The sequence below is a fragment of the Macaca nemestrina genome, chromosome 10 (genome assembly GCF_043159975.1).
Source record: "Macaca nemestrina isolate mMacNem1 chromosome 10, mMacNem.hap1, whole genome shotgun sequence".
In the NCBI taxonomy this organism is placed as follows: domain Eukaryota; kingdom Metazoa; phylum Chordata; class Mammalia; order Primates; family Cercopithecidae; genus Macaca; species Macaca nemestrina.
The window spans coordinates 109,268,872-109,292,673 of NC_092134.1; the positions used below are offsets into that span (position 1 = coordinate 109,268,872).

General features: G+C 42.6%; 1 protein-coding gene across 2 annotated transcripts in view; it reads left to right on the forward strand.

Moving 5' to 3' along the window:
• LOC105484283 (plakophilin 2) overlaps nt 1-23,802 on the forward strand; it is a 109,739-nt gene that overhangs the window by 16,635 nt on the left and 69,302 nt on the right. For both annotated transcript variants that reach the window (XM_071071898.1, XM_071071899.1), the window contains exons 2-4: nt 1,442-1,554; nt 1,925-2,622; nt 12,086-12,221. In XM_071071898.1, coding sequence (XP_070927999.1) covers nt 1,442-1,554; nt 1,925-2,622; nt 12,086-12,221 — 947 coding nt within the window. The remainder of the gene's footprint in view (nt 1-1,441; nt 1,555-1,924; nt 2,623-12,085; nt 12,222-23,802) is intronic.

Below are 23,802 nucleotides of genomic sequence, written 5' to 3' on the forward strand. Positions count from 1 at the left end.
GGCCTTAAGTTGATCCATGTTTCCCTTGATCATGCTGATCTGCCCTGTTTTTTTTCTTGTTTTTTTGTTTATTTATTTTTTTTTTGAGATGGAGTCTTGCTCTGTCGCCCTGGCTGGAATGCGGTGGTACTATCTCGGCTCACTGAAACCTCCACCACCTGGGTTCTCCTGCCTCAGCCTCCCGAGTAGCTGGGATTACAGGTGCCTGCCACCACACCTGGCTAATTTTTGTATTTTTAGGAGAGATGGGTTTCATCATGTTGGCCAGGCTGGTCTTGAACTCCTGACCTCATGATCCACCCACCTCGGCCTCCCAAAGTGCTGGGATTACAGGTGTGAGCCACCACGCTCAGCCTACCCTGTTGTTTATACAAGCTGTCTTATCTAGTAGTGCTGAGTCACCATTATATTTATTGCCTACACCTGCTTATTATAAGAAGCTTCCGAATTCCTGCCCTGGGAACAGAGTTCTGTGACTTGGGAAACTGAATTTTATAGTCCAGACCACCTAAACCAGACAATGAGTCCCAAATTTTTCAGCACTATAACCACCGAACATTTTTAGATTTTTGTGAATTTCCTCTCCCTTCTTTTTCTTTTTTAAATTCAACTTTCATTTTGAAAACTTTTTTTTTTTTTTTTTTTTTTGAGACAGAGTTTCGCTGTTGTTGCTCAGGCTGTAGTGCAATGGAGTTATCTCAGCTTCACTGCAACCTCCGCCTCCCGGGTTCAAGCGATTCTCTTGCCTCATCTTCCCGAGTAGTTGGGATTACAGGTCCCCACCACCACGCCCAGCTAATTTTTTGTATTTTTAGTAGAGATGGGGTTTCACCATGTTGGCCAGGCTGGTCTTGAATGCCTGACCTCAGGTGATCCACCCGCTTCTGCCTCTCAAAGTGCTGGGATTACAGGCGTGAGCCACCACACCCAGCCAAAACTTTCTTTTTGAGACAGTTTCGCTTTTGTTGCCCAGGCTGAAGTGCAGTGGTGGTGTGATCTTGGCTTACTGCATCCTCTGCCTCCTGAGTTCAAACGGTTCTTCTCCCTCAGCCTCCCGAGTAGCTGGGATTACAGGTGCCTGCCACTATGCCCAGCTAATTTTTGTATTTTTAGTAGAGAGAGGTTTCACCATGTTGACCAGGCTGGTCTCGAACTCCTGACCTCAGGTGATCCACCCGCCTCTGCCTCCCAAAGTGCTGGGATAACAGGCGTGAGCCACCACTCCCGGCTGAAAAAATTTTGTAGAGAATGTTTTGATAACCTTTGATCACTTGCCATATCCCAGGGTGGTGTGAAACTAGCATTTAAAAACATTAACGTACATTGAATACTTGTTCTTGGCGTCCATTACTTAAAGTTTAGTACATCGTTGTTATGCAGTCTGTAAATGTTAATTAGCCCACTTATATTCTGAGTTACTTTACTATTTTCTTGATTGCAGGAAATCTTCACCGAACCAGCAGTGTTCCCGAATATGTCTACAACCTACACCTGGTTGAAAATGATTTTGTTGGAGGCCGTTCCCCTGTTCCTAAAACCTATGACATGCTGAAGGTAGGATATCAAAGAATGTAACCCCGGTGATCAGATCACCATGAAAATATTTTCAAACTTCCTAAGATTATTTTTGAGTGTTTACTTTTCCCAAGTGTTATCATTTCCTAAATGAGCTTTAAGAAAATTGATTTTTGTGAGGACACCATGGAAAACTAGGGATGTTAAACATTCTTACATCCTAGTGCAAATAAATATGACTCAAGTCAACCAAGTCTTATTTTCAAAAAGCCTTTACCCAGAAAGGGGCCAACTTCTCATCTGATTCAGAGAAACGGACATGTTGGGTAATAGTCCCAGAGTCATTAGTCCTCAGCAAAGTTGAAATCTGATTTATGCCTCCTTTGAACTTTATTTCTCTCATGTGCAGGCTGGCACAACTGCCACTTATGAAGGTCGCTGGGGAAGAGGAACAGCACAGTACAGCTCCCAGAAGTCGGTGGAAGAAAGGTCCTTGAGGCATCCTCTGAGGAGGCTGGAGATTTCTCCTGACAGCAGCCCAGAGAGGGCTCACTACACGCACAGCGATTACCAGTACAGCCAGAGAAGCCAGGCTGGGCATACCCTGCGCCACCAAGAAAGCAGGCGGGCCGCCCTCCTAGTGCCACCGAGATATGCTCGTTCTGAGATTGTGGGGGTCAGCCGTGCTGGCACCACAAGCAGGCAGCGCCACTTTGACACGTACCACAGACAGTACCAGCATGGTTCTGTTAGCGACACCGTTTTTGACAGCATCCCTGCCAACCCGGCCCTGCTTACGTACCCCAGGCCAGGGACCAGCCGCAGCATGGGCAACCTCTTGGAGAAAGAGAACTACCTGACGGCAGGGCTCACCGTTGGGCAGGTCAGGCCGCTGGTGCCCCTGCAGCCCCTCACTCAGAACAGGGCTTCCAGGTCCTCCTGGCACCAGAGCTCCTTCCACAGCACCCGCACGCTGAGGGAAGCTGGGCCCAGTGTCGCCGTGGATTCCAGCGGGAGGAGAGCGCACTTGACCGTTGGCCAGGCGGCGGCAGGGGGAAGTGGGAATCTGCTCACCGAGAGAAGCACTTTCACTGACTCCCAGCTGGGGTAAGTCCCCTCCTGACTCTGCAGCTCAGTCATTGCCAGCACATTCTGTTCCCACAGCCCTGACAGCATGAGCTGGCACTTCTGGGGCTTGAGAGAAAGGCTTCCAGAGATAAGTGATTAAAATAATGACTTTTCAGGCAGCTGCCTAATTGACAGATCAGCCTATTTACCTCGGGGACAGGGGCCAGGCTACCTGCTCACATGGCAGCTTTGTGCGGAAATGTGACATTTAGTCCATCTGTTCCAGATTAGATGCTGGCTGAAGGGACCCTACCCCTCAGCCATATGAAAATCTGCTCTAAACTCCAAAGTAGGCCAAGAAATGAAGAACTGCACGTGTATTTTCTTCATCATCCCTTGAAATAAAAGGAAAAAATGCTTATTCCTAGTGCTAAGTGTGAACCTCAAATGCCATTTTGATAACTATGATTGTAAAAAGAGCTAAGGAAAGATGGCTAGATGGCTGACTTCTAGATGTCTCTCTTCTTCCTTTGATACTTGGTACCTTTTACATTTCTAGTGTCAGTGATTTGAAGGGGTATTCTTTTGCCCATACTAAATTATTAAAATAACTGAATTTTTAAATCATTCCTTTCCCTTCCTATTTACTTTATAGCTTGACTAATTTAGTGTTTGGAACTTAACCCTTATTCAAGTTTAATGCCTGAGCACAAATTTTATAAACTGAGCACGTTACTAAGAGAAAGATTGAGAAATGGATGGCTGATTAGATCAGTAACTCCTGCAATAACCATCTAACATGATTAGGATAAAGCATTAGATATGTTATTGTCATTTGATTGCTAAAGTTGTCTAATGATAGTTGTTACCTCTAAACATCCCTTCAAGTGAAATTGTACAGCATGCTCACTGACCAGGTAGGCGTCATTGGTAAACTACTTCTCAAAATGATGAGGGCTAATCTAATCTTAACACAGGAAATATTTTTTATGATGTAAAATTCACCATGAGATTTGTAACTTTTTTTTTTTTTTTTGAGACGGAGCCTTGCTCGGCAGCCCAGGCTGGAGTGCAGTGGCGCGATCTCGGCTCACTGCAAGCTCCGCCTCCCGGGTTCACGCCATTCTCCTGCCTCAGCCTCCCGGGTAGCAGGACTACAGGTACCCACCACCACGCCCGGCTAATTTTTTGTATTTTTAGTAGAGACGGGGTTTGACCGTGTTAGCCAGGATGGTCCCGAAATACTGACCTCGTGATCCGCCAACCTCGGCCTCCCAGAGTTCTGGGATTACAGGCGTGAGCCACTGCGCCCGGCAAGATTTCTAACATTTCTTATAGTAAGCAGACCTTTGGCAATATGAGCATACTTACCAAGAGGAAAAATGAGCCAGGAGCAGTGGCCCAGGCCTGTAATCCCAGCACTTGGGGATGCCCAGACGAGCGAATCACTTGAGCTCAGGAATTCAAGACCAGCCTGGCCAACATGGTGAAACCCCATCTCTACAAACAATACAAATATTAGCTGGGTGTGGTGGTGTGCGCCTGTGGTTCCAACTACTCCAGAGGCTGAGGCGGGAGGATTGCTTGAGCCCAAGAGATGGAGGTTGCAGTGAGCCAAGATTGTGCCACTGCACTCCAGCCTGGAAAACACAGTGAGACCTCGTCTCAAAAAAAAAAAAAAAAAAAGAGAGAGAGAGAGAGAAAGTGTATCAGGTCATTGTTTATGGAGGAAAAAGCTGATAAAGGCTTTTAAACAGGTAATTCAAAATTTATGGAATGCCTACCATAGTCTAGGATTTGTGATAGCCACAATTTTAGCAAAATGATTTTAACAGTAAAAAAATTATTATCCGACATCCTCCAACAACTGGTATTCTCTTCCTCCATCTCTGTGCCCCTTGCTTCTTGAACCACCCTGTCACTTCCCAGGCTCTCGTCAACCCACTGCAACATGATTTCAGTCCCCTCCATTCCACCTAAACGGTCTCCTGACAAATGTAGCAATAACTGCCTTATCTGCTACATTCTAAGCGGATGCTATATTGAGTAGTATAAGCAGTCCTTATATTACTCAACCTGCGGGTGGTGTTTGAGACACCATGAAATTCTCTCATCCCTTGGTTTTCAGGGCACTAGCTTCTCCTGGGTTTCCACTTAGCTCTCCAGCCATTCTTTGTTAGTCTTCTCTGCATGCTCCCTTTCCGCCTGCCCAAAGGAGGCATCTTCAGTAACCCTTCTATTCCAAGCCTTGATGCTCTTCCAGAGAGGCCCTGTGTACCTCACTTTTATCCTTATAGTTCTCAAAGTTTTGTCTGCAATTCCATCCTCGATGCCGAATTCTGGACCTATATGAAAATGTAACAACCTCCTACATATTTCAAACTCAGCATGTCCTAAACGAAACTCATCTCCCTGTCCTCAACTTCCACCCGTCTCCTCCTGCTGTAGCCTACTATTTTCAAACCTGGAAGTCATTCCTATCTTCTCCCTCTCTGGTCACCTATCACCAAGCCATATTTTTCCTTCTATAATGGGTCTTGAATTTTATCCTTCTTTCCATTTCCATTACACAGGCCTCTCTGCCTTTGGTCTTGCTCAGTCAGAACCGTTCTCTAGGACTGTCAGAATTATCTTTCCACGTCTGATTGTTTCTCTCCCCAGTTTATAACCCTTCCATAATTCCACTAAGCGTTCATGCTTTTAGGCATGACATACGGGGCCCATTGTGTTTTCAGCTCTGCTCATCACTTCAGCCTCTTCTCCTTCTCCTCTTCTCTGCCGTTTGCCACCACCATCCCCAAACATAGCCACATACCAATACCCAAACCACCTGGAACCTCTTTACTTTCCTTAATGGAAGATATTCATCCATATTCATTCTCTCTCTCTTTCCTTCTTTCCCCCCACTCCAGACCTTTACATATGCAGCTCTATTTTTGTCTGACTACTTATAATTCTGGATTTAGCTCAGATACCACCTTTTTTCTGACCACTTCCTTCCCAGTCTAGCTTAGGTACCCCAGATGGGAGCCTTGTGAGCCTTGTATGAGTGTCTCTATCAGAATATTATATTGTGGCTACACATTTGCTTATCTGTTCTCCCTCTGGACTTTGAGCTTTTTGTGAGTGCTCAATCATCTTTATATTCTCAGCACCCTAAAATGGAAGTAGGTCTATAGTAGGCACTGTATAAATATATGATGAGGCCAGGTACAGTGGCTCACACCTGTAATCCTAGCACTTTGGGAGGCCCAGGCTGGAGGATCGCTTGAGCCCAGGAGTTTGAGGCCAGCTTGGATAACATTGGGAGACGCCATTTCTCTTACAAATAAACAACTTAGCCTGGCATGATAGTTCCCAACTGTGGTCCCAGCTACTCCGGAGGCCAAAGTGGGAGGATTGATTGAACCAGGGAGGTTGAGGCTACAGTGAGCTGTGATTGTGCCACTATACTCCAGCCTGGGCAACAGAGTGAGATCTTATTTCAATAAATAAATAAGTATATAGTGAAAGAGTGAAGGAATTACAGAAAGGAGAAATGAAATATAAGCTTTACTTTTTGCCATCTAGGTTCTTTTGTTGCTCAAATTCTAGAAGTATTAGTCATACTATTTTTGGATTATTGTTTTAATAGACAGGGCAAATTGTATTAGAATATTTCAAAGAATAGAAGGAACACTTGGGGTCAAGAAATTTAAAAATAATGAGTAAGAAATCTCTTCCTGAGATTTCCCCAAATTCTAGAGAGTAGAAATCATAGAAATCAACTTTTTTCTCTGATTTTGAAAGGAAAATTTAGCTGTCTGTGAAAAGGAGAGGGAACCAGAAATATTTTGCGTAATGAGGAAGATAGATGCCCACGGTGGTGCCTGTGCCTACCTGACCTCCCCCTTTCCTCTGCTGGGCTCCACGCCTCGTTTCAGTTCCCCAGGCTGCTCCTGGGACACCTGCCCTGAGACCACACACTGTGTTCTCCTTGGTCCTGCATTGTCAAACTCTGTCCAGCCTCTATTTTGGAGATTTAAGTTTTTATGCCTAGTGAAACTCCCACATGTAAAGGAGTATTCTTTCATATACGTTGAATATTAACTGGATAAAACCATAAACCTGCATAATGACCTAAGTTATTAAACAATGGACCTGGCTTTCCAAAAGAAGAATGGCTGGTTAAACGGTTACTAATGCAGCTAAAAACTGAGACTTGGAGTATAAGAGAGACAAACTGATGAAACCCATGTTCTAAATCAAACTGATGAAAAAGGTTTTAAGAATCACCACAAAAAAATTCCAGATGAATTTTTCTAAAACCATGATTTATGACCTGTTGGAGACTGATGGTTCTGCAAATGAGTGTTAGGGTCTTCATAGGTCCTTCCCAGTAAGCATCACAAAAGATGAAAATGGGCCAGGCACGGTGGCTCACACCTGTAATCCCAGCACTTTACGAGGCCAAGGTGGGCGGATCACTTGAGGTCAGGAGTTCGAGACCAGCCTGGCCAACATGGTGAAATCCCGTCTCTACTAAAAATACAAAAATTAGCCAGGTATGGTGGTAGATGCCTGTTATCCCAGCTACTTTGGATGCTGAGGCAGGAGAATTGCTTGAACCCAGGAGGCGGAGGTTGTAATGAGCTGGTATCGTGTCATTGCATTCCAGTGTGGGTGAAAGAACAAGACTTAGTCTCAAAAAAAATAATTAAATAAATAAAATTAAAGATGAAAATTGAGTGGGATGTATGATGGTCTAGGAGAAGAGCAGTGAAAAATAGGATATGTCGTCAAGTGCTAGGTTGTGTGATACATATTAGTGTCTACAGAAATTTAAAGAACACAAGAGCAGGGCCGGGCATGGTGGCTCACAACTGTAATCCCAGCACTTTGGGAGGCTGAGGCTGGCAGATTGCTTGAGCCCAGGAATTTGAGACCAGCCTGGGCAACATGGCAAAACCCCATTTCTACAAAGTACAAGAATTAGCTGGGCATGGTGGTGCATGCCTGTAGTCCCAGCTACTCAGGAGGCTGAAGCAACAGAATCACTTGAGCCTGGGAGGTCCAGGCTGCAGTCAGCCATGATCGCGACACTGCACTCCACCCTGGGCAACAGAGTGAGACCCTGTCTCAAAGCAAAACAAACAAACAAACAAAACCCACAAGAGCATTGTACTTTGGGATTAGTTGAGGGAGACTAAGCAGAGAGGATGGATCTTCTCTAGGATTGACAGTCAAATTTGTGACCAAGAGCACTGCAGAGCAGAAACAGAGCATATTGACTTCCCTCCACATCATCTTAATTACTACCTGCTTTAGTTCTTTGATTTTTCATCTCTTTCGACTATACCTTTTTTTTCCATTTCCATTTTTAACAGCCCAGTTCAAGCCTTGTTTGCCTCTGCCGAACCTTTTTTTTTTTTTTTTTGAGACGGAGTCTTGCTCTGCCGCCCAGGCTGGAGTGCAGTGGCCGGATCTCAGCTCACTGCAAGCTCCGCCTCCCGGGTTCACGCCATTCTCCTGCCTCAGCCTCCCGAGTAGTTGGGACTACAGGCACCCGCCACCGCGCCCGGCTAGCTTTTTGTATTTTTTTTTTTTTAGTAGAGACAGGGTTTCACCGTGTTAGCCAGGATGGTCTCGATCTCCTGACCTCGTGATCCGCCCGTCTCGGCCTCCCAAAGTGCTGGGATTACAGGCTTGAGCCACCGCGCCCGGCCTGCTGAACCTTTTATAGTGTCCTCAACACTGTCTCTTTCTTTTGAGGAACACATATCTATTCCAGAGTCATCTTTCCAAAGCATTGCTTTCACCATACTTTAAGATATTTGTGAGGATTTGCATTTACTGAGCATCTGACAACACTTGTAGGAGCTATCTATTCATTATTTTGTGTTTGCTTTGCCTTCAGAGGTGTAGCCATATTCTAATATCACGGGAACCAGCCCGGGCAGGGCTGTGTTGTTAGTTGGCAGGAATGCTGGCTACTGGGGGATTACACACACACAAGTTACAGTGTTGTCTTGCTTTGCTTTTTTTGTTTTTTTGTTTTTTTGGTTTTTTTTGACAGTTTCACTCTTGTTGCCCAGGCTGGAGTGCAACGGTACGATCTCGGCTCACTGCAACCTCCACCTCCCGGGTTCAAGCAATTCTTCTGCCTCAGCCTCCCGAGTAGCTGGGATTACAGGTGCTTGCCACCATGCCCGGCTAATGTTTTATATTTTTAGTAGAGACGGGGTTTTACCATGTTGGCCAGGTTGATCTTAAACTCCTGAGCTCAAGTACTCCACCTACCTTGGGCTCCCAAAGTGCTGGGATTACAGGTATGAGCTACTGCTCCCCAGCCAAGTTACTGGGGTTTCCCCCCGCCGCCGTAATGTCTCATATTCCGACCAGTGGTATTTTACACTGCTTTCTCTTACATTTTTAAATTTATACTGATATCATTTTAAAAATTGTTGAAATGACTCACTTCTGGAGAATATGTTCAGGGGTGAGTGGGGCTGGGGAACAGCTTTCTCTTCCTGATCCTCCAGCCCATGCCCATCGCCATCTCTTCAGGCCACATTTCTGCCGGCTTCAAGAAATGTTTTATAAGTGAGTGCGGAGAGAGAGAAGGAGGGAGGAAGAGAGAGAAAAGGGGCTGGAACGGGAGAATGCTGTAGGAGAATAGAGGAGGAAAGAATAGCTCTAGCCGGGATAAGGGCACAGAAAAGATTTCACAGAAATGAAGATATTTGAGCTGAGGCAGGAGGATTACTTAAGACCAGGAGTTAGAGACCAGCCTGAGCGATATAGCGAGGCCTCATCTCTACAAAAATTTAAAAATTTGACTAGGCGCGGTGGCCCACGCCTGTAATCCCAGCACTTTGGGAGGCTGAGGTGGGTGGATCACAAGGTCAGGAGTTCGAGACCAGCCTGGCCAATATGGTGAAACCCCATCTCTACTAAAAATACAAAAATTAGCTGGGCGTGGTGGTGGGCGCTTGTAATCCCAGCTACTGGGGAGGCTGAGGGAGGAGAATTGCTTGAACCTGGGAGGCAGAGGTTGCAGTGAGCCGAGATCGTGCCACTGCACTCTAGCCTGGGTGACAGAGCATGACTCCGTCTCCAAAAAAAAAAAAACTATTTAAAAAATTAGCCAGGTGTGGTGGCATGCAACTGTAGTCCCCGCTACTCAGAAGGCTGAAGTGGGAGGATGATTTGAGTCCAGGAGGTTGAGGTTATGGTGAGCTATGATCACATCACTGCACTCTCACCTGCGTAACGGAACAGGACTGTGTCTTTCTGAAAAAAGAAGAACAAGAAGAAATGAAGATATTTGAATTGAGTCTTGAAGAATGGGTACGAATTAGGTAGTATGATAAGCTTGCTGGGAAAGTAAAAGAAGGTGGCTTGTGAAGAAGGTGGCAGTGTTTAGAGAAGGGTTAAAAGCCCGGTGTGATTGGAGGGGTGTAAGATCCAAGGAGGGGAAGGAAAAGAGGTTGAGGATGACAGGAAATGGAGTCAGACTTGGGCCAGAATGTATGCCATGTTATGGAGTCGGACTTGATAGACAGTCAGACAGAAAGTTGACCCCCTGACAGCTGTAGTAAACCTTGCTGAGGAAGTCTTCACTTAGTTTAGGAATTTTTTTAGTGATAAAGTGAAATCGCATTGGATTGCCTAAGTGTGAACACAGAGCTTCTAGGTGAATCATGTTCAGGAAAATAAAGGATTAGAGTAATGGAATTATTTGTGGGTGTTAGAGATGGGAAATTCAAACTTTCCTGAGTCATGTATGGCTTATGAGATGGATTAATGGCTCAATCTTTTTTTTTTTTTTTCTTAAAAGCTGCATAACAGAAGGCTATTCTTACGAATGATTTTTCATCAGTTAATACACCCGTGATGGCTGGTAAAGACTTTGCCACTGAGCTTGAGACTAGACTTACAGAGTTTTGACTTCTCTATAAAGGCCTCAGAGTCCATGAATGTAAACTCTTTCCCTCTCCTTTAAAAGGTGTGTGTATATTAGATAAAAATATTAGATAAAAGTGACTCAAATTCTAGTTTTAATGGTAATAGCCTGCATTTTTTATTTTTTTTACCAAGTATAATTGACTCGTGTGAGGCACATTAAAAATATGAGATCATTATATAATTCTCAGTATAGATGCCAGAAATTTGCTGCTTCACTTTTAATACCCTTTATACTTATGAGGTAACCCTTCTGTGTTTGAACATGTGTTTCAGAAGCAGGGGCTATTAGTTTTTAGTCATGAGGCACATTACTCCTTATCACCCCACCTGCACCACACCCACCCACACACAGGCACACCCTTCACAACACTGCACACACTCACACCTGTACACATGTGCATGTATTCATGGGTTAGCCTAATAGAAAAGAGTATTTACTCACTGTACTTTCTAGTAGATATTGGAAAACTCCTTCTCAGGATGTCTCCAGTGTCTTTATTACCTGGAATGAGTCAGGTATAACCCTCTTTGAAGCCAAAGAACAGCCCTATATTACCTTTAAGCGTGTCTTTAGTCATTATTTTGTGTGTTTGTTTGTTTGTTTTTGAAACAGAGTTTCGCTCTATTGCTCAGGCTGGAGCGCCGTGCAGTGGCGTCACTGAGGCTCACTGCAGCCTTGACCTCCCAGGCTCAAGCGATCCTCCCACCTCAGCCTTCCAAGTAGCTGGGTCTATAGGTACATGCCACCACACCCAGCTGATTTTGGGTTTTTTGTTTGTCTTTTTGTAGAGACAGGGTCTCACTATGTTGCCAGGACTGGTCTTGAACTCCTAGACTCAAGCATTCCTCCTGCCTCGGCCTCCGAAAGTGCGGGGATTACAGATGTGAGCCACCGTGCCCAGCTAGAAATAATGTTTAATTTCTGTAAACAGATTTCTTTTGAATTATTTTAAAAGTCTTACTGTGCCTTTAAAGTTGCTTTTAAAGATGTAAGAATCATAGGATACATATTTATCTTTTTTCCTTTTTTTTTTTTTTTTGAGACGGAGTCTCATTCTTTTGCCTAGGCTGGAGTGAATTGGCACTATCTCTGCTCACTGAAATGTCCACCTCTGGTTCAAGTGATTCTCCTGCCTCGGCCTCCTGAGATTACGGTTGTATACCACCACCACACCCAGCTAATTTTTTGTATTTTTAGTAGAGATGGGGTTTTACCATGTTGGCCAGGCTGGTCTTGAACTCCTCACCTCAAATGATCCACCCACCTCGGCATCATATTTCTTTTTAAAAGTTCAGCTTCTTTCTTTGGTATATGGTATAATTCAATCGAATGACATCATCCAATTCTCCCGTCTGATCGGAGCTGGAGAATTTCTAGTCAGTAGTCCCTCTGCCTTCCAATCTTGGGTGCTGATTTTTCTTTTGGCTGAAGAAAAGCCAAGGTTCAGATGTTCTAGTGCTTCCCAGTATTAGCTGAGTCATCTGTGGAAGACCAGGTCGGTAGGCAGGAGGTGGGAGGTTTGGAATCTGGCTGAATCTGTGCCTGTTTGTCTAGGAATGCAGACATGGAGATGACTCTGGAGCGAGCAGTGAGTATGCTCGATGCAGACCACATACCGCTGTCCAGGATTTCTGCTGCAGCCACTTTCATACAGCATGAGTGCTTCCAGAAATCTGAAGCTCGGAAGAGGGTGAGTATCATCTTCAGTCCATTGCAAAACGCAACACACTTTCACTTCTATTATGATGACCTTGCACACTGAAACCAGTACTTTATTTAAATTTTTAAAAATCGAGACTGGGCGCAGTGGCTTATGCCTAGAATCCCAGCACTTTGGGAGGCCGAGGCAGGTGGATCACGAGGTCAGGAGTTTCAGACCAACCTGGCCAACATGGTGAAACCCCCATCTCTACTGAAAATTAGCTGGGTGTGGTGGCAGGTGCCTGTAATCCCAGCTACTCTGGAGGCTGAGGCAGGAGAATCGTTTGAACCCGGGAAGTGGAGGCTGCAGTGAGCCAAGATTGCACCATGGCACTCCAACCTGGACAACAGAGTGAGACTCATCTTAAAAAAGAAAAAATAAACAAACAAAAATTTCATTGAGGTCTTTTACTTTAAAAGGAAACAGCCACTCATTACCAAAAATATTTCCTGCAAATCGGAAATGCAGAAAGTAAGTCCCTACGCAAACTTCCCCTTTCTTTTCCTGTCTCCCCAACCTCTCCATTTAGAACCCTCCCCAGCGGCCAGTGTTTTGCAACTTTTTTTCATTCAATGATTCCATTAACATTTGTAACAGTTGTTCAATGAATTGCTTTGTGCATATGTCGTTTGACTCTTTGTTCCTGTAGGACAGATCCTCAGAGATGGAAGCAATAGGTTATTTTATATTTGTTTTAAAAAGTGATATAAAAATAAAAAAAAGAAAAGAAATAAAAAGTGATACATTCATGAGGGAGAAGGAATCACAGCTCAGAAAGGTGTTCGGTGAAAAGTAAGTCTCTTCTACTCTAAACTCCAGCCTATATATTCTCTCTGTTCTCTTTCAGTCTTTCTTACACACAAACACATATATCATTTTTTTTGTCTTTCCAGAGATATTTTATACACATAGAAACAATTGTTGAAACAGTTGATTGAGTATCCTTTTTAAAACATGAAATAATAAATGATAACTTACTACTTGCAGTACTTTATTTTTTCACACTATATCTTGGAAATCTTCAATATATATTAATCCTACCTCATTCTTTCAAGATGCTGCATAGAGTACTGTTGTTAAATGTATCAGTTTTGTTGATTCATTTTTTAACAACCTTATTGAGGTACAATCTGACATAGTTTTGACATGTTTTGACACTATAAAACCATCATCACAATCAAGATAACAAACACATCCATTACCTCCAGTGTTTTCTTGTGCCCCTCTGTAATCCATATATCCCACCTGCCCCTAACCTACTAACAGCCTCCCAAAACAACCAATGAATGATCTGCTTTCTATTTTTTTGAAACAGGATCTGACTGTGTCACTTAGGCTGGAGAGCAGTGGTGCGATCACAGCTCACTGAAGCCTCAACTTTCTGGGCTCAAGCAATCCTCCTACCCCAGTCTCCTGAGTAGCTGGCACTGTAGCTGCACACAACCATGCCCAGCTAGTTTTTGTATTTTTTGTAGAGATGGGGGTCTCACTATGTTGCCCCCAGGCTGGTCTGGAACACCTGGGCTCAAGCAATTCCCTTCCTCGACCTCCCAAAGTTCTTGGGTTACAGGCATGAGCCACCATGCCCAGTCGTGATCTGGTTTCTGTCACTGTAGATTAGATTGAATTTTCTAGAATTTTGTATAAATGGAATCATATAGAATATAAGCTTTTTTTGGTTTGAATTCTTTTACTCAGAATAAGTCTTTTGAGATTTTCCCATGTCGTGTGTGTCAGAAGTTTTGGCTATTACAAATAAAGCTACCGTGAACATTTGTGTACAAGACTTCATGTAGACATATGATTTCATTTCTCTTGAGTAAATACGTAGGCGTAAATGCCTGGATGGTATGATAGGTGTATGTTTGACTTTTTAAGAAACTGTGAAACCATTTTACAAAGTAGCTGTGCCATTTCACATTCCCACTTGCAATTTATGAGAGTTCCAGTTCCTCCTTATCTTAACATTTGATATAGTGAGCCTTAATGTTAGTCTGTGAGTTTGTAGAGGTGTTTTATTGTGATTTTAATTTGCATTTCCCCAATGACAAAGGGGTTGAACTTTTTTTTTTTTTTTTGAGATAGGATCTGCCTCTGTTGCCCAGGCTGGAGTGCAGTGGCACAATCTAGGCTCACTGCAACCTCCACCTCTCGGGCTCAAGTGATCCTCCCACCTCAGCCTGCCAAGTAGCTGGGCCTACCAGTGCACTACCACACCTTGCTGATTTTTGTATTTTTTGTAGAAACGGGGTTTCACCATGCTGCCCAAATTGGTCTCCAACTCCCGAGTTCAAAGGAGCCGGCTACCTTGGCCTCCCGAAGTGATGGGATTACAGGCATGAGCCACCACACCTAGCCAGAACATCTCTTTACGTGCTTATTTCCCACTTATATGTCTTCTTCGGTGAAATGTGTATTCAATTCTTTTGCCCATTTTTTTGTGTTTTGTTTTCTTATTACTGAATTTTGACAGTTTTTGAATATTTTCTATACACAAGACCTTTTCCAGATATATATGGAAATATTTTCTCCCAGTTGCGCTTTGTTTTTTCATTCGCCTAATAGTTTTTCATTTTAATGAGATTTAATGAGATTCCTGTGTATCCAAGAAATCATTCCCTATTCAAAGGTTAGAAGATAATCTGGCCGGGCGCGGTGGCTCACGCCTGTAATCCCAGCACTTTGGGAGGCCGAGACGGGCGGATCACGAGGTCAGGAGATCGAGACCATCCTGGCTAACACGGTGAAACCCCGTCTCTACTAAAAAATACAAAAAACTAGCCGGGCGAGGTGGCGGGCGCCTGTAGTCCCAGCTACTCGGGAGGCTGAGGCAGGAGAATGGCGTGAACCCGGGAGGCGGAGCTTGCAGTGAGCTGAGATCCGGCCACCGCACTCCAGCCTGGGTGACAGAGCGAGACTCCGTCTCAAAAAAAAAAAAAAAAGAAGATAATCTATATTTTATTCTAGAAATTTTGTAAATGTTATATTTTGTAGTTGTTCTATGGTCCATTTGTGGTTAATTTTTTATATATTGTAATATGTGGACTGAAGTTCCTTTTTTTGATATATGTAAATTTAATTGTTCAGGTGTCATTTGTTGCAACGACTTTTATTTCACTACTGAATTGTCTTTGTATCTTTGCTGAAAAGGAATTGATTAAATATGTGTGAGTCTATTTCTGGACTGTGTATTCTGTTCTATTGATCTGTTTGTCTTTTTTTTTTTTTTTTTTTTTGAGACGGAGTCACTCTGTTTCCCAGACTGGAATGCAGTGGTGCAATCTTGGCTTACTGCAGCCTCTGCCTCCCGGGTTCAAGCCATTCTCCTGCCTCTGCCTCCCAGGTAGCTGGGATTATAGGCATGTGTCACCACGCATGGCTAATTTTTGTATTTTTTTAGTAGAGTCGAGGTTTCATCATGTTGGCCAGGCTGGTCTTGAATTTCTTGCCTCAAGTGATCTGTCTCCCTCGGCCTCCCAAAGTGCTGGAATTTACAGGTGTGAGCCACTGTACCCAGCTGATTTTTTTTTTTTTTTTTTTGTCTGAGATGGAGTCTTGCTCTGTCACCCCGGCTGGCGTAATCTTGGCTCTCTGCAACCTCCACCTCCTGAGTTCAAGTGATTCTCCTGCCTCAGCCTCCTGAATAGCTGGGATTATAGGCACCACACCCAGCTAATTTTTGTATTTTTAGTAGAGACAGGGTTTCACCATGTTGGCCAGGTTGGTCTCCAATTCCTGACCTCAAGTGATCCGCTCACCTCAGCCTCCCAAAGTGCTGGGATTACAGGTGTGAGCCATCACACCCGGCCTGTAAGATTATTTTTGAATGTTTACTATTCCCAAGTATTACTTCCTAAATGAATTTTGAGAAAATTGATTTTTTGAGGATACTATGTAAAACTGGGGATGTGAAACATGCTTACGTCCTAGTGCAAATAAATATGACTCAAGTCAACCACGTCTTTCAAAAAGCCTTCACCCAGAAAGGGGCCAACTTCTCATCATCTGATTCAGAGAAACAGACACGTTAGGTAATAATCCCAGAGTAATTAGTCTTCAGCAAAGATGAAGACTATTTGTCTGTCTTTTTCAAATTCCACACTGTCTTGATTACTATAGTTTTGTAAGTCTTGAAATTAGGTAATGTTAGTCCTTCCATTTTATTCTTTTTCAAAGTTTTGGCTATTCTACATCTTCAGCAGTTCCATCTGAAGTTTAGAATCAGCTTGTCAATTTCTTAAAAAATAATTGCTGGGATTTTGTTAGAGATTGCACTGAATCTGTAGATCAATAAGGAGAAAATTGACATCTTAACAATATTGAGTCTTGTGACCCATGACCATGGTACATCTTAACATTTATTTAGGTCTTCAGTTTTTCTCAGCAGAGTTTTATAATTTTTACTGTAGAGGTCTTTCATGTCTTTTCTTAGATTTATCCGTAAGTTTATCATATTTCCAGCTGCTATTATAAATTATACTTTTTAATTTATATTTTTGGTTGTTCATTGCTAGTATATAGAATAGATAATATATATGTAATATATATATATATTTTTGTGTGTGTATATATATATATGGAGAGAGAGAGAGTACTGGCTAGAACCTCTCCTACAATCTTGAAAAGAAATGGTGAGCGTAGGCATATTATCCTGTTTCTGATCTCAGGGCAAAAGTATTCAATCTTTCTTTCACCCTTAAATATTATGCTACCTGTAGGTTTTTTGTTTGTTTGTTTGTTTGTTTTTGAGACAGAGTCTCGCTCTGTCGCCCATGCTGGAGTGCAGTGGTGCGATCTCAGCTCACTGCATACTCCGCCTCCCGGGTTCACGCCATTCTTCTGCATCAGCCTCCTGAGTGGCTGGGACTACAGGCGCCCGCCACCATGCCCAGCTAATTTTTTTTTTTTTTTGTATTTTTGGTAGAGATGGGGTTTCACCGTGTTAGCCAGGATGGTGTTGATCTCCTGACCTCGTGATCCGCCCGCCTCAGTCTCCCAAAGTGCTGGGACTACAGGCATGAACCACCGCGCCCAACCCTGTAGGTTTTTTATAAATGACCATATCAAGTTGAAGAACTTCCCTTCTACTCCTGCTTTAATGGAGTTTTTGAATCACAAATGGATGTTGGATTTTGTCAGATGCTTTTTATGCATTTATTGAAATTTTTTAGGGTTTTTAATTTTGCCATTATGGTAAATTACCTTGATTGATTTTGAAATGTTATTCCATTCATAAACCCCACCTGGTTATGATGTACTATCACTTTGTAGGTTTGATGACTAGATTTGCTAAAATCTTGTTAAGAAATTTTATGTCTGTATGTATAAAAGACATGATCTGTACTTTTAGTGTCTTTGATTCTGAGTTGAGGGTAATACTAGTCTCATAGAATTTACTAGGAAATATTCCCTTCTTTTCAGTTTTTTGAAAGAGTTTGGTTAGAAATGGTATTATTTCTTCCTTAAATGTTTGGTAGACTTCAGCAGTGAAGCCATCTCAGCCTGAAGTTTTTTATGTGTAGAAGCCTTAGCTACAAATTCAGTTTCTTTAACAGCTGCGGGGCTATTTGGGCTATCTGTTGCTTTTTTAGTGAGCTTTGGTAGTTTGTGTCTTTCAAGGGATTTGCCCATTTGATCTAAGTTGCCCCAGTGGTCTTTATCTGTTTGTGTAGATACTGTGATCATTTACCTTTACCTAAAATTTTGTTTTGTTTTGTTTTTTACAAACCCACTTTTATTTATTATTGTTTCATTAGTTTAAATCCTTGAGGGGTACCGCATCACTTGGACTCTGTGTCCAATAGCTTTAGCAGGAAGACCGCTTCAGAATTTGGCACAAACCATGCCACTGTTTTCGTGGGCCCAAGTTACCTTTCCCCAGATCACTCTGGTTTTGTTCGGTTTGCCGCCAGGAGTCACCATGTTGTTCTTTGCTTTGTATACATAAGGACATCTCTTGCCCAAATAGAATTCTGTTTCCTCTCGGGCATAAACACCTTTAATTTTAAGAAGAGATGTGTTCCCTTTGGTTCTGGAGACTCCACTTATAGCCAGCAAAAATGGCTTTGGACTACAGCCTGCTTTCCAGACGTATTTCCTTTTAGAAGTCCTGTTCCTAGCAGGCCTCCCCAGGATCCAAGATGGTGAAGCAAGAATATTTATTTATTTATTTATTTATTTATGAGATGGAGTCTCGCTCTGTTGCCCAGGCTGGAGTGCAGTGGCGTGATCTTGGCTCACTGCAACCTCCACCTTTTGCGTTCATGCAATTCTCCTGACTCAGCCTCCTGAGTAGCTGGAATTACAGGTGAGCACTAGGTGGCCTGGCTAATTTGTGTGTTTTTAGTAGAGATAGGGTTTTGCCATGTTGACCAGGCTGGTCTTTCACTCCTGACCTCAAGTGATCCGCCTCTCAAAGTGATCCACTTGGGTCCTCCTCAAGTGATCTATCTCCCAAAGTGCAGGGATTATAGGTATGAGCCACCATGCCCAGACTACCTGAAGAATTTTCTTTTCTTTTCTTTCTTTTTTCTTTTCTTTTCTTTCTTTTTTCTTTTTTTTTTTTTTTTTTGAGACAGACTTTCACTCTTGTTGTCCAGGCTGGAGTGCAATGGTGCAATCTTGGCTTACCGCAACATCCGCCTCCCAGGTTTAAGTGATTCTCCTGCCCCAGCCTCCTGAGTAGCTGGGATTACAGGCATGTGTCACCATGCCTGGCTAATTTTGTATTTTTAGTAGAGACAGGGTTTCTCCGTGTTGGTCAGGATGGTCTCAAACTCCCGACTTCAGGTGATCCACCCACCTCGGCCTCCCAAAGTGCTGGAATTACAGGTGTGAGCCACTGCGCCTGGCCTACTTGAAGAATTTTTGTTTTGTTTTGTTTTGTTTGAGATGCAGTCTGGCTCTGTGGCCCAGGCTGGAGTGCAGTGGCACGATCTGGGTTCACTGCAAGCTCCGCCTCCCGGGTTTAGGCCATTCTCCTGCCTCAGCCTCCTGAGTAGCTGGGACTACAGGTGCCGCCACCACGCCTGGCTAATTTTTTGTATTTTTAATAGAGACGGGGTTTCACCGTGTTAGCCAGGACGGTCTCAATCTCCTGACCTCGTGATTCGCCTACGCCGGCCTCCCAAAGTGCTGAGATTACAGGCGTGAGCCACTGCGCCCGGCCTGAAGAATTTTTAAAAAATATTTTAGTTCATCACCAGCAAACCTGCATTATTTCACCTTTTGTATGTCTGGAAAAGAATTTCATCTTTGCTTTTGAAAGGTATTTTCACTGGCTTTAGAATTCTAGGTTGACCGTTTCTAAATATTAGTACTGAAAGTTGGCCACAGTGCGGTGGCTAACGCCTGTAATCTTAGCCCTTTGGAGGACTGAGGTGGGCAGATCACTTGAGGCCAGGAGTTCAAGACCGGCCTGGGCAACATGGCAAAACCCTGTCTCTACTAAAAATACAAACTTAGCCAGGTATGGTGGCGGGTGCCTGTAATCCCAGCTACTTAGGAGGCTGAGGCAGGAGAATCACTTGAACCCAGGAGGCGAAGGTTGCAGTCAGCTGAGATCGCGCCACTGCAACTCCAGCCTGGGTGACACCCTGTCTCTGTCTCAAAGAAAGAAAGAAAGTTGCTCCACTGTCTTCTCACTTGCATCACTTGCATTGTTTTAGACAAGAAATCTCCTGTCATCCTTATCTTCCTTCCTCCATACATGTGTCTTTTCCAACCCCCTCTGGCTGCTTTTAAGATTTTCTTTCTTATTGGTGTTGATCAGTTTGGTCACATGTGCCTTAGTGTAGTTTCTCTTAGTTTTTTGTGCTTGGGAGTTCACTGAGCTTCATAGATTTGTGAGTTTCTACTTTTCATCAAAATTAGAAAAATGTCACATTTTTTCTATTCCTCCTGTGGGAACTACAATCACATACATATTAGGCTTCTTTAGGGCTTTCTTTTTTAGTCTTCTTTCTCTGTGTTTTTAGACAAGTTCAATTCCTATGCTGTAAGTTTGCTAATCTCTTAATATGTGTTTAATATGCCATTAATACATTAATATGTGTTTAATATGCCATTAATCTTATTCAGTGTATTTTTTCTTCATTGTAGTTTTCATCTCTAAAAGTTAGATTTCAGTATTTTTATGTCTTATGTGTTTCTATTTAACATGTTCCATCTTTGCTCAAGATTTTTGAACATACGGAAGACAGATAAAATTGCTACCTTAATGTTCTTGTCTGCTAATTCTAACATCTGTGTCTATTCTAGGTAGCTTTTGATTGATTGGCTTTTCTCCACATTATGGGTCATTGAGCTTTGTTCTGGGTGCAGTTAAGGTACTTGGAAACAGTTTGATCCTTTCAAATTCTACTTTGTTTGTTTGTTTGTGTTGAGATGGAGTCTTGCTCTGTCCCAGAGGCTGGAGTGCAGTGGTGTGATCTCGGCTCACTGCAACCTCCACCTCCCAGGTTCAAGCGATTCTCATGCCTCAGCCTCCCAAGTAGCTGGGATTACAGGCACGCGCCACCATGCTGGGCTAATTTTTGTATTTTTAGTAGAGATGGGGTTTCACCATGCTGGCCAGGCTGGTCTCAAACTCCTGACCTCATGATCCACCCACCTTGGCTTCCCAAAGTGGTGGTATTACAGGCCTGAGCCACCACGCCCAGACCAAATTCTACTTTTTAAAAAAATTTTACTTTAAGCTCTGGGATACATGTGCAGTGTGCAGGTTTGTTACATAGGTATACATGTGCCATGGTGGTTTGCTGCATTATCAACCCATCATCTAGGTTTTAAGCCCCGCATGCATTCGGTATTTGTCCTAATGCTTTCCCTCTCCTTGCACTCAAATTCTACTTTTAAGATTCGTTAAGTGGAACCGGAGCAGCATTTATTCTAGAGATCATTAATCCCTACTTCTTAAGGCAAGACACTTCTGAGAACTCTACCTAATGTAGCAGGAATTTTTGAGATTTTTCTGGCTGGCTGACAAAAATAGTCATTGTTCCTAGGCCTGTGTGAACATGGGGAGCTGTTCCCTTAAATCCTTTTGGATGATTATTTCCCTGGCCTCAGACAGTTTCCTCATACCATGTGCACTAATTAATACTCTACTGAATACTAGCGGGCAGGTCCTCTGCAGATCTCAGGAGCTCCCTTTCTGTTCGGCTCTTTTCTCTGTGATACTCTTTTCTGAACAAATTCGCCCCTTTGGTCTTCTCAGACTCTGAGCTCTGTGCCCTCAACTCTATTGAGTTTCACTTAAGTTTTCTCTCACTGCCCTGTAGCCTGGGAACTCTCCCAAGGCAGTGATATCTAAGGGATCGCTATCCATCATTTACTAATATTCAGTTATTGAAACCATTGTATGCTTTGTCCAATTTTTGTTTCAGGCAGTAGGTAAGTTGAGTTGTTAATAACTATCGAGTCATTTTTAATTTTGATAAATAACTCCCCAATAAGTCCTCCGAAAAACTGTACAAGTTTACACTCCCATCAACATTTTATCAGAGTGTTCATTTCCATGTACCATTACTACCACAAGGTATTATTCTTTTGTTTTTGTTAATCTGAGAAGCAAAAATTGGCATTTCATTATCATAGAAATTTTCTTATATTTTGAAATCAAGACTAGTAGTTGTCCAAAGAGTTATTGAGGGCCAGGTGCAGTGTCTCATACCTGTAATCCCTGCACTTTGGGAGGCCAAGGCAGGCACATCATCTGAGGTCAGAAGTTCAAGACCAGCCTGGCCACCATGGCGAAACCCCATCTGTACTAAAAATACAAGAATTAACTGGCATGGTGACACGCACCTGTAGTCCCAGCTACTCAGAAGGCTGAGGCAGGAGGATATCTTGAACCCAGGAGGCAGAAGTTGCAGTGAGCCAGGATCATGCCAGTGTACTTCAGCCTGGACAACAGCGAGAGACTCTGTCATACAAACACACAAAAAAAGTTATTGAGAAAATTATTTTTTAAAGTGATAAACACTTTTCTAGAATTTGTCGTCATCTTGCATGCATAGACTATGCCCATTATAGATCATCTGCCATTTTTAGTTTAAGTTTAAAGTGGAATGAGAACTTAATGGAACTAATTCATCTGAGTTCAAATCCTAGTCTCTTACATTAATTCTATCCACCACTAATTACAAAGCTCTCTTAAGCTTTTCACCTTCATCTAGTCTTTCCAAAATATTCAGATTAATTTTCAGCGAAATAAGTACTCTTTCTATACTTACATTCCATCCATTTATAGAATAGGTAAGTAAATTACATAATTATAACAAATACAATTGACATAAATACACTGGGAAACAAACCTAAATTACTATTGGTAAACATGTAACTCAACTGGTAGAAATAGAAGTGCAAAGGCTCAAATAGAGTAACCTACCAGCTTTGATAGTACTCTGAGAATCAAGGAGGTTTCACAGAGGGAAAAGAGCATGTGGTTGGTAAACCTTGCAGTTCGGTTGAGGAAGGGTCACACAAAAGAGCTTCTGCTGATTTTTTTTTTTCACTTGCATTCATTAATTATTCATGAAGTTGAGCACCTTTTGGTGTGGTTTTTGACTTTGTATTTCTTCAGTGAATTGTCATTTTTAATCCATTGTGTATTTTTTTCTACTAAGATATGTTTCTTTCATAATGACTTACAGTTCTTTACCTATTACACATATTAATCTGTTGTTACTTATGTGGCAGATAGTTTCTCCTGTTCTATCTTTGTTGTTGTTGCTAACTTTGTTTATGGTATCTTTCATCATGCAAGATTTTAAAATTCTTGTGAGATCAAACTCAATATTTTTCATCTCGATGTCTGTATGTTAGATATTGCTTTAAAAGACCTATCCCTACATCTAGACTTTTCTGTTTCAAAAGTTGTGTAATTATGGAGTATTTCTCACTGACCCTTTGCCTATTTGCTCCATAGGAAGAATGAGTAAGGATTTTAGAAGATATTTAGCTAGTGATGAACCTTCTTTATACATATAGGTGAAGGGAATGGGGCTAAATATTGATCCTTTAATAGCTAGTCAGAGATAAATCTTTAAATATTTGTCTTTAAATATTTAAATACTTGTTTTAATATTTAGATTTAAATATCTTTAAATCTTTAAATATTTGTTTATCCCTGGTTTTGGGGGAGTTTTGTTTGTTTGTTTGAGACAGGGTCTTGTTCTGTTGCCCAGGCTGGAGTGCATGGTGTGATCATGGCTCACTGCAGCCTTGACCTCTGGGCGTCATTCCTCCCACCTTAGCCTCCCAAGTAGCTTGGAGCCACAGGCACATACCACCATGCCTGGCTAATTTTTTTTTTTCATAGAGATGGGGTCTCCCTGTGTTCCCAGGCTGGTCACAAATCCCTGGGCTCAAGTAGTCTTCCCACTTTGGCCTCTCAAAGTGCTGGGCATTATAGGCATGAGCCGCCACACCAGGGCCTATTCCTAGTTTTTAAAAACTGGGCATCATTATGTATGCTTCGATTTCGTATTACAAATTACTGGAATTTTTATTCTGTTGCCCAAGTTGGTCTAGATTTCTACTATCTCTTAAATTACTAATTTGATTA